Below are 12,329 nucleotides of genomic sequence, written 5' to 3' on the forward strand. Positions count from 1 at the left end.
GGTATTTCTTTTGGGGGTGTTGGGAAACTTGTAGTAATGGATGATGGTGATGGTAGCACGACATTGTTAGTGTAATTAACACCACTGAATTACTTACCTGAATGTGGTTAAAAGGGAGAATTTTACGTTGTATATATCTTACTAAAATAAAAATTAAAAATATATATTTAATACAAAATGGTAAATATAACATAGTCCTAATTTGGGGGAGGGGTGGTAAGTTATGTTTGTGTACATACACATAAATGTACATTATATGAATTTGAAAGCCTGAGGAAAGTGAAGCAGTATACCTGTATATTAATATCAGTTTCAGTTGGTAAAACTTTTTATCAAGTTTTCTAAGATTACCATGTATTCTTTTACAATTGGAGAAGTGATTAAAAGGGTAAATAAGACAAAAACTTTTTATTAAATACTTTCTTTAAGATTTGCTGTCCTTCTTCTCCACCTCTGTCTTCAATAATATATTTGCTAAGTCTCTTTTCTCCAGGTCTGTTTCTAGGTAATGGAGTTTACCTTTTACCTTTTTTTTGTTGTTGTTGCTTTATTTTAAAATATTGTTGATAAAATTTTCATTGACCCTATGTGCTAATGGTGTTTTTTTTTTGCCCAGGTATTGAATTGAAGCATCTTTGTTTGGAATACATGACTCCATGGCTTTCGAATCTAGTCCGTTTTTGTAAGCACAATGATGATGCCAAACGGCAAAGAGTTACTGCTATTCTTGATAAGCTAATAACAATGACCATAAATGAGAAACAGATGTACCCATCAATTCAAGCTAAAATATGGGGGAGTCTTGGACAGGTATTAAGTTTGTCCACTTGTTTATGTAGTGTAGCTATTTATCTGGTACCCATTTTGTGCAAAGCATTGTACTAGGCATTAAGAATATAACTATGGAAAAGACTGTTCTCCTTCAAAAAGCATGCAAACACCCACCTGACTCCTGATGTGGTTCAAAATCATAAATGCCTAATGCATTTCTCAAAGCCAGAGAAAAACTAGTTATTTAGCATTATCCTCCATGATATAGTTATATAGAATTTAACTGTAGAATTCCGATGTTGTTTCTAATAAATGGTGCTTTATTATGTATCCTAGTACCCTACACACTGTGGGTATCAATAGATGTTTCTTGTTAATGATGTTTTGGATATCTGCTTTCATTTATAATTCTAGCATAAGAATGTCAATATTAAAAGTAAGGTATAATCTAACTTTTAATTTCTTATCTGACAAGAATTAGGCTTTTCATTTCTTCTAGGTAATCATTTAAGGAAGCAATGTACTTACTCCACAATGCTGTGAATCCTCCAAATAATTTTAAATGATATTGGAGCCAATTTTATATCACTAGAAAACATCTCAGTACTTGAAGCCATTCCCTGGATTTTAAATAATTATATTTTATATTAATGATACATTACTGTCTTAGAAGAGCACAGAGATGCTTTGCAAGTGAACAAAGATAGGATATAGAGAAAAAAATTAAATTTTGACTACAAGTCTCTTAATTTCTGAAAGAAACAAGTGAATATCCTCTTCCTTATCTTAGTAGTTTATGGATAAATTATATTTGCTGATTGATATGTTACTAAAACCTAGTATTTCAGAGGCCTTGATTGAGCTGCTTCTTGAGTATTTTTAAATTAAAAATTAAGTTGGTAGAATGGTTAAAACATGAGTTTGTTTTCCCTCTTATACTAGATTACAGATCTGCTTGATGTTGTATTAGACAGTTTCATCAAAACCAGTGCAACAGGTGGCTTGGGATCAATAAAAGCTGAGGTGATGGCAGATACCGCTGTAGCTTTGGCTTCTGGAAATGTAAAATTGGTTTCCAGCAAGGTAATCCCTTTTCCTTGCCTCCTGGACTATGGTGCAATACATCAGTTTTTATCAACTAACAAAAGGGTTTTTTATTTTGTAACTTGTCATTTTTAAAGTTAAATTGAAATTTTCTGTAATAAAACTTTGTTTTATCCCCACATTTGTTTTAAAAAAATCTGCTTCTTTCCAGGTTATTGGAAGGATGTGCAAAATAATTGACAAGACATGTTTATCTCCAACTCCTACTTTAGAACAACATCTTATGTGGGATGATATCGCTATTTTAGCACGCTACATGCTGATGTTGTCGTTCAACAATTCCCTCGATGTGGCAGCTCATCTCCCCTACCTCTTCCACGTTGTTACTTTCTTAGTAGCCACAGGTCCACTCTCTCTTAGAGCTTCCACACATGGATTGGTCATTAATATCATTCACTCTTTATGTACTTGTTCCCAGCTTCACTTTAGTGGTAAGTTCTAAGAAAATAATTTAGTTTTCACCAGCTGCTTTCTCCATTTATTTTGTATCATCTGATTGGCATTAATTATATTGTTATTTGTTCTAGAGCTTTAGCACCATGGTGCTAGTTTATGTCTACATTAATGATATGAAATAGTAATCAAAACGAAAAGGAATTATTTATTTGGAGGTAGCATAGATTTTCAGTTCATATTTGTCATGTAGATTCTCATACAACTTAAAGACTCAGCATCAGTAAAGTCTTGCATTCCTAGCACTAATTTGTAGATAAATGGAATTAAGGCAATGAGCTTTAATATAATATATCTAAGGGTTTTATTTAGTAAGGAGGATGGTTATGTAATTTTAATCTGATATTCAGATTTTCTAAATTCAAAATGAAACACTTCAGAATTTAATACAAGTATCTTCAAAGTCTTTACTTGTTCCTTTTTTCTTTTACAGAAGAGACCAAGCAAGTTTTAAGACTCAGTTTGACAGAGTTCTCATTACCCAAATTTTACTTGCTGTTTGGCATTAGCAAAGTCAAGTCAGCTGCTGTCATTGCCTTCCGATCCAGTTACAGGGACAGGTCATTCTCTCCTGGCTCGTATGAGAGGGAGACTTTTGCTTTGACATCCTTGGAAACAGTCACAGAAGCTTTGTTGGAAATCATGGAGGTATATATGGCAAAATGATAGGAACTAAGTTAAATCATATTTTTATTCCACTTATACAGTTTAGAAGAAATATTGCTTCTTCTGATTTATACTAAATGCTTAAAAAAAACTTTCATGAAATCTGTTTATTGGTAGCATGTATGTCATTTATTTTTGTTTCTAAAAGCATTTATGTACATAAATATATTCAGAATATTTTATTTTAGGCATGTATGAGAGATATTCCAACATGCAAGTGGCTGGACCAGTGGACAGAACTAGCACAAAGGTATGTCCCAAATTAAATATAAATTATAAGCTTATATTATTGAAAAAGATAGATATTACTGCATAATCAATATTTTGATTTATTATTAGTATTTATAAACACAAAGGTTTTCATAAGCTGTTTGGATCTTTTAATTGCAGGTTTGCATTCCAGTATAATCCATCCCTGCAACCAAGAGCTCTTGTTGTCTTTGGCTGTATTAGCAAACGAGTATCTCATGGGCAGATAAAACAGATTATCCGTATTCTTAGCAAGGTACCACTCCCCTTCCCCCACTTAATATTTCTAATTCCCAAATTGTGAAGCGCAACTTGCATTTTTTTAAAGGACATTTAAACTTGAATTTAATAAAATGTCTTGTATGTTGCTTATTGAACTTTCAGTAATAGGATTTGATTATTTTCTTTATTGTAATTCTTTGAAGTGAAGAAACCTTCTCCAAAGAAGATTTCTTAAAAAGAAAATAAGTATTGCTTTTTTTGCTAAGCAGGTACCATTAATAATTTATCAGTTTTCAAAGATTTAAGTATATTGTGAAGATATAAGTATATTGTGAAACTATAGCCTTATATAATGCCTAACTTATAATATAGAATTATTTAAAAATAAGAAACAAAATGTGTATTGATCTCCCCTCTAACCTCACTCTAGTGTTAGAAATAATTCTAGTACTTATTAATAAGTAAATGTTCCTGAACTTATTCTGAGATCCAGTTAACTACAGTTTAGGGTTAATATTTGATTTCAGTGAAAATAAAATAAAGAATTCTGTTTCCCCCAAACAGGCACTTGAGAGTTGCTTAAAGGGACCTGATACTTACAACAGCCAAGTTCTTATAGAAGCTACGGTAATAGCCTTAACAAAATTACAACCACTTCTTAATAAGGTAATAACTATATAAGAAATGAGTGCATTTATTTTGGGTATGAGTTTTAAATATTGTTTTCTTTCAAAGAGTTTAGGAAGATAAGGTGAATTAAATAGTTATTTAGAAAAAGCTGTAGTTAAAATAGAGTTTATTGTCATAAAGTGTAGCTCTTTGAAGTATTTACATTAAAAGAAGAATAGTGGGGGAGAATATTCTCAAGTATTCATAAGCTTTTTTTCCATTGGTGCAAACAAAAGATAGAAACATTCTTAATTATTTCATCCAGTTAGTGTTAATTGCACATCAGCTATTGTGTCAGCTACTGTTTTAGTTGCTACAGTTATAGTACTGAACAAAGCCGATAAAATTCCCTGCCCTCATGGAGCTTACATTCTGGAATAGGTGTGGGGTTTGGGAGTTGGATATATAATAAACAGTAAGTAAAATACATTGTATGTTAGTTAGTGATTATTACTATGGGGAAATGTAAAGCAGGGTAAAATATACTGATTATGAAAAGAGTTTGGCTCTGGGATCTGTCCTAGTAACTACTTGTTGAAGAATGCTTTGAAAACTATTGGTTTTTTCTTTCTTTACTCTTTGTATATATGTTATATTATACAATAAAAAAAAGTTTGTGTACTAAATGAGATGACAGTCAAAAGGAATAAGATTATGCAGCCTCTATTTTAGGATGGTCTGCGCTCATTCAGCTGTGTTACATTGAGTGGATCATTTAATATATCTGGACATCATATTTCCACATTGATAAAGTGAGTAAATTAGGCTATATAATGGCAAGTACTGTTGAGCATCTGGAAGATGGTGAAATAGGACAGACTGAGTTCAAACCTGCTCCAAAGAACAGCTAGAGAAGGGACAGGAGGATGACTTAAATGACGATTCCAGGGTCTAAGTGACCTGGGAGAGTCTTCGGTACCACGTAGAGTAGCCCTGGTTGCAAAAGCTGAGGAACTGAGAAGCAGAGAACTGAAGACCATCTGACTGGTGCAAACAGCCTAACATGGAAACCCGGAGCCCTCAGGAGTATATCGACAGGGAGATGGGGAATAGGAATTAAGCCAAGCCACATTCCTTGAACACACTACCCTCACCAGCTCAGCCCTGCAACCCATGACTCACCCCACTCCCCATGTACCTGAACTCCATCACCTGCCCCCACCTCCCCATGCTCCAAGCACCCCCCACCCCACCAACCCCTCTGGCACATGCCTGCTCCACAACCCCACCCCAAGTGTACATGCCTGCAGCCCAACTCACCTCTCCTATGCAAACGCAGTCTCACCGTGCCCCTCCCAAGCCCTCCTTCCACATCCCTGCCCCCTGCAGGCAGTTGCCAGCACATAAAGGCTGCAGGCGCTTACCTCCACACCCAGGCTATACCTGCCCCCTGCCCATACAGTTGTGAAGCTTCACCCAGCGCTTTTGAGCTGTCCGCACAGCTACATCAGTTTATGGCACTCCCAGATACTCACATATGCATGGCCCTCAGTCACACCCCCCAGCTCTGGGAAAGTGCTGACCTGTGCAGCCAGGCCACAACTGCCCCCAACCACACAGGCACACACTGACCCGCTGCTCTCATTCTGCACATATGCACAAAGTTTCCCATACCCTAGACCAGCACACGCTAGGGCCCCATGCACCAGACCCATATACCCACACAGCACGTTCTCCCCCACCATTGGGCACCCACACTCACATGTACCAGCATAGCATCCCCAACCTGCACCTATACCTGAGCTGCAATGTGTATCACCACACTGTTGTGCCCCACCCCACACCCTGCTTCCTGCTCCACTTCCATCCCACAAATACAAGGCTTTAGACTACTGAAGGAAATCAACTTCCAAAGTAAAGCAGTCAAGCTGTTTACATGCCGTGAAGGTAGCAGAAGGTCACTATACATATCATGATGCAGACAGATATAGCCCTGCCTAATGACCAAATTAAAACACCAGAGGAGACACAGATATTGGAACAACTAATCAAAAATGTTCGTTTAACTCTACTAAATAAAATCGCTGGGATGGCTAATGACATAAAGGAGATCAAGAAGACAGTAGAAGAGCATAAAGAGGAATTTGAAAGACTAAACAGAAAAATAGCAGCTACCACAGAGATTAAAGATACTGTAGACCAAATAAAAAGCATACTAGAGACATACAACACCAGATTTGAAGAGGCAGAAGAAAGAATAAGTGAACTAGAGGACAGGACAACTGGCTTTGAACATACCAAGGAGCAAATGGCAAAAAAGATGGGAAGATTTGAATTGGATCTCAGAGAAATGATAGACAAAACAAAGCACACAAATACAAGAATCATTGGTGTCCCAGAAGGAGAAGAGAAGAGTAAAGGGCTAGGAAGATTAGCTGAGGATATAATGGGGGAAATTTTCCCAACCCTTATAAAGGATATAAATATACAAGTCAAAGAAGCTCAACAAACTCCAAATAGAATAAATCCAAATAGGCCTTTCCCAAGACACATACTAATCAGTCTGTCAAATGTTGAAGAGAAGCAGAAAATCCTGAAAGCAGCAAGAGAAAAATAATCGACATACAAGGGAAACCACATAAGACTGAGTTCAGACTACTCAGCTGGCACTATGGAGGCAAGAAGGCAGGGGTATGATATATTTAAGATCCTGAAAGAGATCTTCCAGCCAAGAATTCTGTACCCAGCCAAATTGTCCTTAAAAACCAAGGGAAAATAATAGGGGGAACAAATGCTAAAATAAATTTAGTTTGAAAAAAAAAAAGGGAGAGATTAAAATTTTCAGACAAACAAATCCTGAAAGAATATGTCAAGAAGAGACTGGCCCTAAAAGAAAGACTAAAGGGAGTTCTGCCAGTTGAGAAAAAAAAAAAGACAGGAGAGAAAGGTCTGAAGGAGGGCACAGAACTAAAGAGTACCAATAAGGGTAACTTAAAGATAAAAAGAGAAAGAGGGAAAAGAGTATATAGATCTGACAAATAAAATCCAAAAGATAGGACAGGGGATTCAAGAAACACCTTTTCAGTAATAACTTTGAATGCTAATGGACTAAACTTACCAATTAAAAGATACAGATTGGCAGAAGGAATTAAGAAATGTAATCCAACTATATGCTGCTTTCAAGAGACTCATCTTAGACACAAGGATACAAATAGATTGAAAGTGAAAGGATGGAAAAAGATGTTCCACATAAGTTGTAACCAAAAGAAATCACAAGTAGCTGTACTAATATCAGACAAAATAGACTTTAAATGTAAAGACATCATAAGAGACAAAGAAGGACAGTATGTATTAATAAAAGGGACAATTCACCAAGTAGTAACAATCATAAGTGTTTATGCTCCCAATCAAGAGCTCCAAAGTACATGAGACAAACATTGGCAAAACTGAAGGGAGTGGTAGATGTTCCAACAATAATAGTAGGAGACTTCAATACACCACTCTCCTCCATAGATAGAACAACCAGACATAAGATCAACAAGGAAGTAGAGAAGTTAAACAACTTGATAAATGAATTAGACCTAACAGACATATATAGGTCATTGCGCCCTAAAACACCAGGATATGCGTTCTTCTCTAGTGCTCATGAAACATTCTCCAGGACAGATCAGATGCTGGGTCCAAAAACAGGTCTTTGTAAATTTAAAAACATTGAAATTATTCAAAGCACTTTCTCTGATAATGGCAAGTACAGTCTTCCAATTTTAAAGTAGTATAATTCTATGAATTGAACACAAAGATATGCCAGACTTGAAAAAAATTACAGAAAAATAAAATACACACTACCATCTTCCTGTTATTGAATTAATGTTTTACAAACATTGTATACCTAAATTGTACAAAATGATTTCCTCATCCCCATTTTATAAGTAAAAATAAGGCTTAGAAGGGTAAATAACTTGCCCAAAGTCACATACCTAATAAAAGACAAACCTAATGCAGAGGTAACTGAAATCCATGTATTTTCCCATATACCACACAGCTAAATGAGAGTTACTGAAAATAAATATTTTTAATTCAGACTAGTAAGAGGTTACTATACTGGTAAAGGTCACAAGAAAATTGAAAGGAGAAGTTTAAACAAGTTAAAGAAATAGATAGGATTTTTGTAGAAAGAGAGAGAGCAGGGGAAGCCTTGAGTAGCAATATAGAGCAGCAGGATTGTACAGGAATTCTGAAAATGGAGCAATAGTGAACAGAACATTCTAATTGGAGCAGAGGAACTTTTCAGGAGAGTAATGGGAGAGAAGATTGTAAATGTTGGATAGAATTAATCTAACATAAAACATTAACTTCTTCAGAAAGGAGTTTATAAATGTACTTACAAATTTTCAGACAGACAAGTAATAATGTCAAAACAGGACTTAAATCATTCTGGTGGTAGTGTGTACAGTGGATTGGAGTAGGGAAAAATTGCAGGCAAAAAGAATCCACATTATAAATAAGTTTGCAATGAAATAGTCGTTAATTAGAAAGAAATGGCAGGCACAGAAGAGACCACTCTGGAACAACCAACAAAGCTTACTAACTGGATTTGAGAATCAGAGAATGGAGAAATCAAAGGTGATGCTGAGATTCTCAACCTGGCTAACAGGGACAAGATGACGTTTTTACCCATTTATTTACCTTCCCCAAAAGAGAACATATGGTAATTGGGTGGAAGACATACTTCATCTTACACTGCAGTGTACTTTGAATAAGATTATTTCATGATTTATCTTACTAACTAGAACATGTTCTCTTTGCCAGGACTCCCCTCTGCACAAAGCCCTCTTTTGGGTAGCCGTGGCTGTGCTGCAGCTTGATGAGGTTAACTTGTATTCAGCAGGCACTGCACTTCTTGAACAAAACCTGCACACCTTAGACAGTCTCCGAATATTCAATGACAAGGTAAATAAGCTTTCCCTTGGGAATCCTTGATTATTTACATTTAGACCTCGTCTCCTTTTACTTATTTATTTTTTTACTCAGAAGAGGTCCATAACTTAATACAAATTTCTTTAAATACACCAACTTGTGAGTATAGTTCTTTAGCAACATAAAAAATGATTTAAGCTTAAATGAATATCTTCTGTATAAAAATAGCAGAGAACAGTATTAGCCCAATATTAGTGGATAGAATAGGGAAAAATAATGCTGAGTAGTAGTAATAGCTACCATGCTATTCATGGTACATTCATTATTTTTTATTTCATAACACAAAGAAAGATGAGCATTTTCCACTCCCCATATCACATATGAATAAACAGTCTAAAAATGAACTTATTTTTATTGAATAATGCTGCTTAATGAAAAACAGGTATAATTGGAAGCAGATAAAGAGGAAGATAGAGGCTAAAGGGAATTTTGGGGCACTTAATGTCACTCTGTATTGCCAAATCTCACTTTAAAGCATATAATAGCACCCCTCTTGACATTTATCAACCTTGATTAGGGTTAGATTTTAGTTTATAGAGTAAAGAAGAAGAGATAAAACAATATGAAATTATTTTCCTTTTGTCTTTGGGGAGAGTGGAAAGAGTCTAGGAAAAGAGAGGAATTTGTTTAAAGAGAGATACGTATACACAAATAGACATTTGCCTGAAGTGATAGCAACTGAGCTTGCACTAGAAAGAATGAAAGGCAGAACAGGTACATGGTCTTATGTGTAAAGGTGCTAGATCTAACCTTTACTCATTTAACCTATTAGATGCGGTGTGGACCCAGAGCAGCTGGGGGTCTGAGAAGTGTGGAAACAAAATTTTGGTGGAAGGAACCTTGCAGTTCCTCTATTTGATTTTTTCCCTAAGGCCTCTATTTTACAAATAGAAAGGAAAAAAGAAATTAAGTTACTTGTCCATGTTTGTACATCTGATTTCCGTTACTCTTTCTGGAGCTGACTCAGGACAATGTTGGATAGGGAGCTATATGGCTATTGGCTGTTTGCATGTTAAGAACATTTACAGATGAGGTGTTTTTATCTCAGGAATATCTACATTGGCATTTTCATTGCCAGAACAACCCAATGACAGAAACTATTGTTGACTCTAGTGTCCCCGGATACTAGGAATCAGTTGTAACAAAACTTTGTTTAGAGTTGCCAAGATGTAAATTGATGGTGAATTATTTTGCATTATAAATGACAGCTATCTTATCTATGACCTATCATCTAAGCTATCAACATCTTATTATTTATATGCTTGGATGTTTTGTATTAATTAATTTGTAGTACCTTAAATGTTCTTCTATGGTTTTCTGTAGTCATCTGAAAACTGTCTCAGCTTCAAAGAATTACTTAGCTCATCAGTTTGTTGAAGTAATTGTTATTAGTTTGTTGAACATAAATGAAATCCAATAATTGATCCTTTAAGAAAAGTTCCTGTGTGAACCCCATCAACCATTTCATGATTATGTTTGATAGAGCCCTGAAGAAGTATTTATGGCAATACGGAATCCTCTGGAATGGCACTGCAAGCAAATGGATCATTTTGTTGGACTCAATTTCAACTCTAACTTTAACTTTGCACTAGTTGGACACCTCCTTAAAGGTAGCAGCATTGTGTTTTAATATTTTTATGAAACGATAATTAAAAAGAATTAAAGTAATTAAAATAAATCTCTTGAAATAATTTGACCCATATGCTCACTTTAAATGCAGATTTTTCTTTCTTACTGAGTTATGTTTTATTCAGTATGTATTTTGGGGTTTTTTTGGTTTTTTTGTTTTTGCAGGGGTAGGCATCGGGAAGTGTGTATTTTAATAAAGCCTAATTTCCATATCACATATCAGTTTTCCTTTGGGGGAAAAAAAAAGCTAGAGTCGATTCTCAGTAAAATATCTATGTACTAAACTGTCTAATAGCTGTATTATGAGTGGCAATACTTACATATCTTGTTAATTATTGAAAAGATGACAGACTGCAAATCCTTGTGTTAATCTGAGTAAACATACTAGAAAATATTATTTTAGGGATTTGATCATAGATTTTCTTCCACTTGTTTCTAGTTTATTGTTGATCAGTCACATTATTATATACGTTAGAACCTCATCTTTCTGTTACTACCCCCCACCCCACCCCATCTGGCTACTCCTCAGGGCCAGCTTGTTCACTCCTTAGCCTGGTGTTAATCTTTATACTGACTTCACTGCATGTTAGCTTTGGTACATTCGTGTGGAGCATCCATAGACAGAGACAACAGTTAACAAGGATAGCAGTGTAGTGCTGGGTCAGAGGCAAGAGCAGAAAAAGCCTTGGGATAAAGGGGTGTCATGAACCAGTAGTCTTAAACAGTACTGGATCTTGCTTGGCGCAGCAGAGACTCAAGCTAGAGTTTGCGTCTGCAGTTTTGTATCAATTTAAATCTTAGGCTTGAGGGATCATGTAGGTTCCCCAAGTTTTTACTCAGTGTATATATACATACACACACAAAGCCACTACAATGAATGTTTCTATTTTATTTTACCTCCTCATAAATCCATAAAGTTTTTACTAAGAATGTTGTCAGTTTAAATCTCAAAGATGCTCTTAGTATATATCCAAAAAAATTGAAAGCAGGAACTTGAACAGATACCTATACACTAATATTATTAGCATCATTATTCACAATAGCTAACAATGTCCACCAATAGATGAATGGATAAACAAAATATGTTGTATGTGTACAAAGGAATATTATTCAGCCGAAAAAATGGAATAAAGTTGTGATGCATACTACAATGTGGATGAAACTTGAAGACATCATGTTGAGTGAAATAAGGCAGAGACAAAAAATACAAATATTGTATGATCTTATATAACATACCTAGAATAAGCATATTCATAGAGACAGATGGTACATTACAGGTTACCAGAGCTGGGGAGGTGGGGAGGGATGGGGAGTTATTGCTTAATGCTGCAGAATTTCTGTTGGAGGTGATGAAAAATTGGGGGTAATGATGTTGGTGATGGTAGCACAATATTGTGGATGTAGTTAATACCACTGAATTGTACACTTGAAAGTGGTTAAAATTGCAAATTTTGCCTTGTATATATGTTACTACAATAAAAAATTTTTGAATTTTAAAAAATCTCTAAGGTGAATAGGGGTTCCTCAAAAGACATTACATTTACTACAGCATGCTAAGAATACGAATTATAACTGACTGATAAGGTGATAGTTATTATGTATTTCTAAAAGAATGCCAGTTATTTTCAGTGTTCAGTTACCCTATTTTA

General features: G+C 35.3%; 1 protein-coding gene across 4 annotated transcripts in view; it reads left to right on the forward strand.

The window, feature by feature from the left end:
* The window catches only part of NF1 (neurofibromin 1), a 354,325-nt gene that overhangs the window by 315,823 nt on the left and 26,173 nt on the right, over window positions 1–12,329 (forward strand). For all 4 annotated transcript variants that reach the window (XM_077165250.1, XM_077165251.1, XM_077165252.1 and 1 more), the window contains 9 exons: window positions 617–810; window positions 1,714–1,854; window positions 2,027–2,306; window positions 2,762–2,976; window positions 3,183–3,244; window positions 3,385–3,499; window positions 4,030–4,131; window positions 8,884–9,024; window positions 10,535–10,661. In XM_077165250.1, the coding sequence (XP_077021365.1) occupies window positions 617–810; window positions 1,714–1,854; window positions 2,027–2,306; window positions 2,762–2,976; window positions 3,183–3,244; window positions 3,385–3,499; window positions 4,030–4,131; window positions 8,884–9,024; window positions 10,535–10,661 (1,377 nt within the window). The remainder of the gene's footprint in view (window positions 1–616; window positions 811–1,713; window positions 1,855–2,026; window positions 2,307–2,761; window positions 2,977–3,182; window positions 3,245–3,384; window positions 3,500–4,029; window positions 4,132–8,883; window positions 9,025–10,534; window positions 10,662–12,329) is intronic.

The sequence above is a fragment of the Tamandua tetradactyla genome, chromosome 6, assembly GCF_023851605.1.
Source record: "Tamandua tetradactyla isolate mTamTet1 chromosome 6, mTamTet1.pri, whole genome shotgun sequence".
Lineage (NCBI taxonomy): Eukaryota > Metazoa > Chordata > Mammalia > Pilosa > Myrmecophagidae > Tamandua > Tamandua tetradactyla.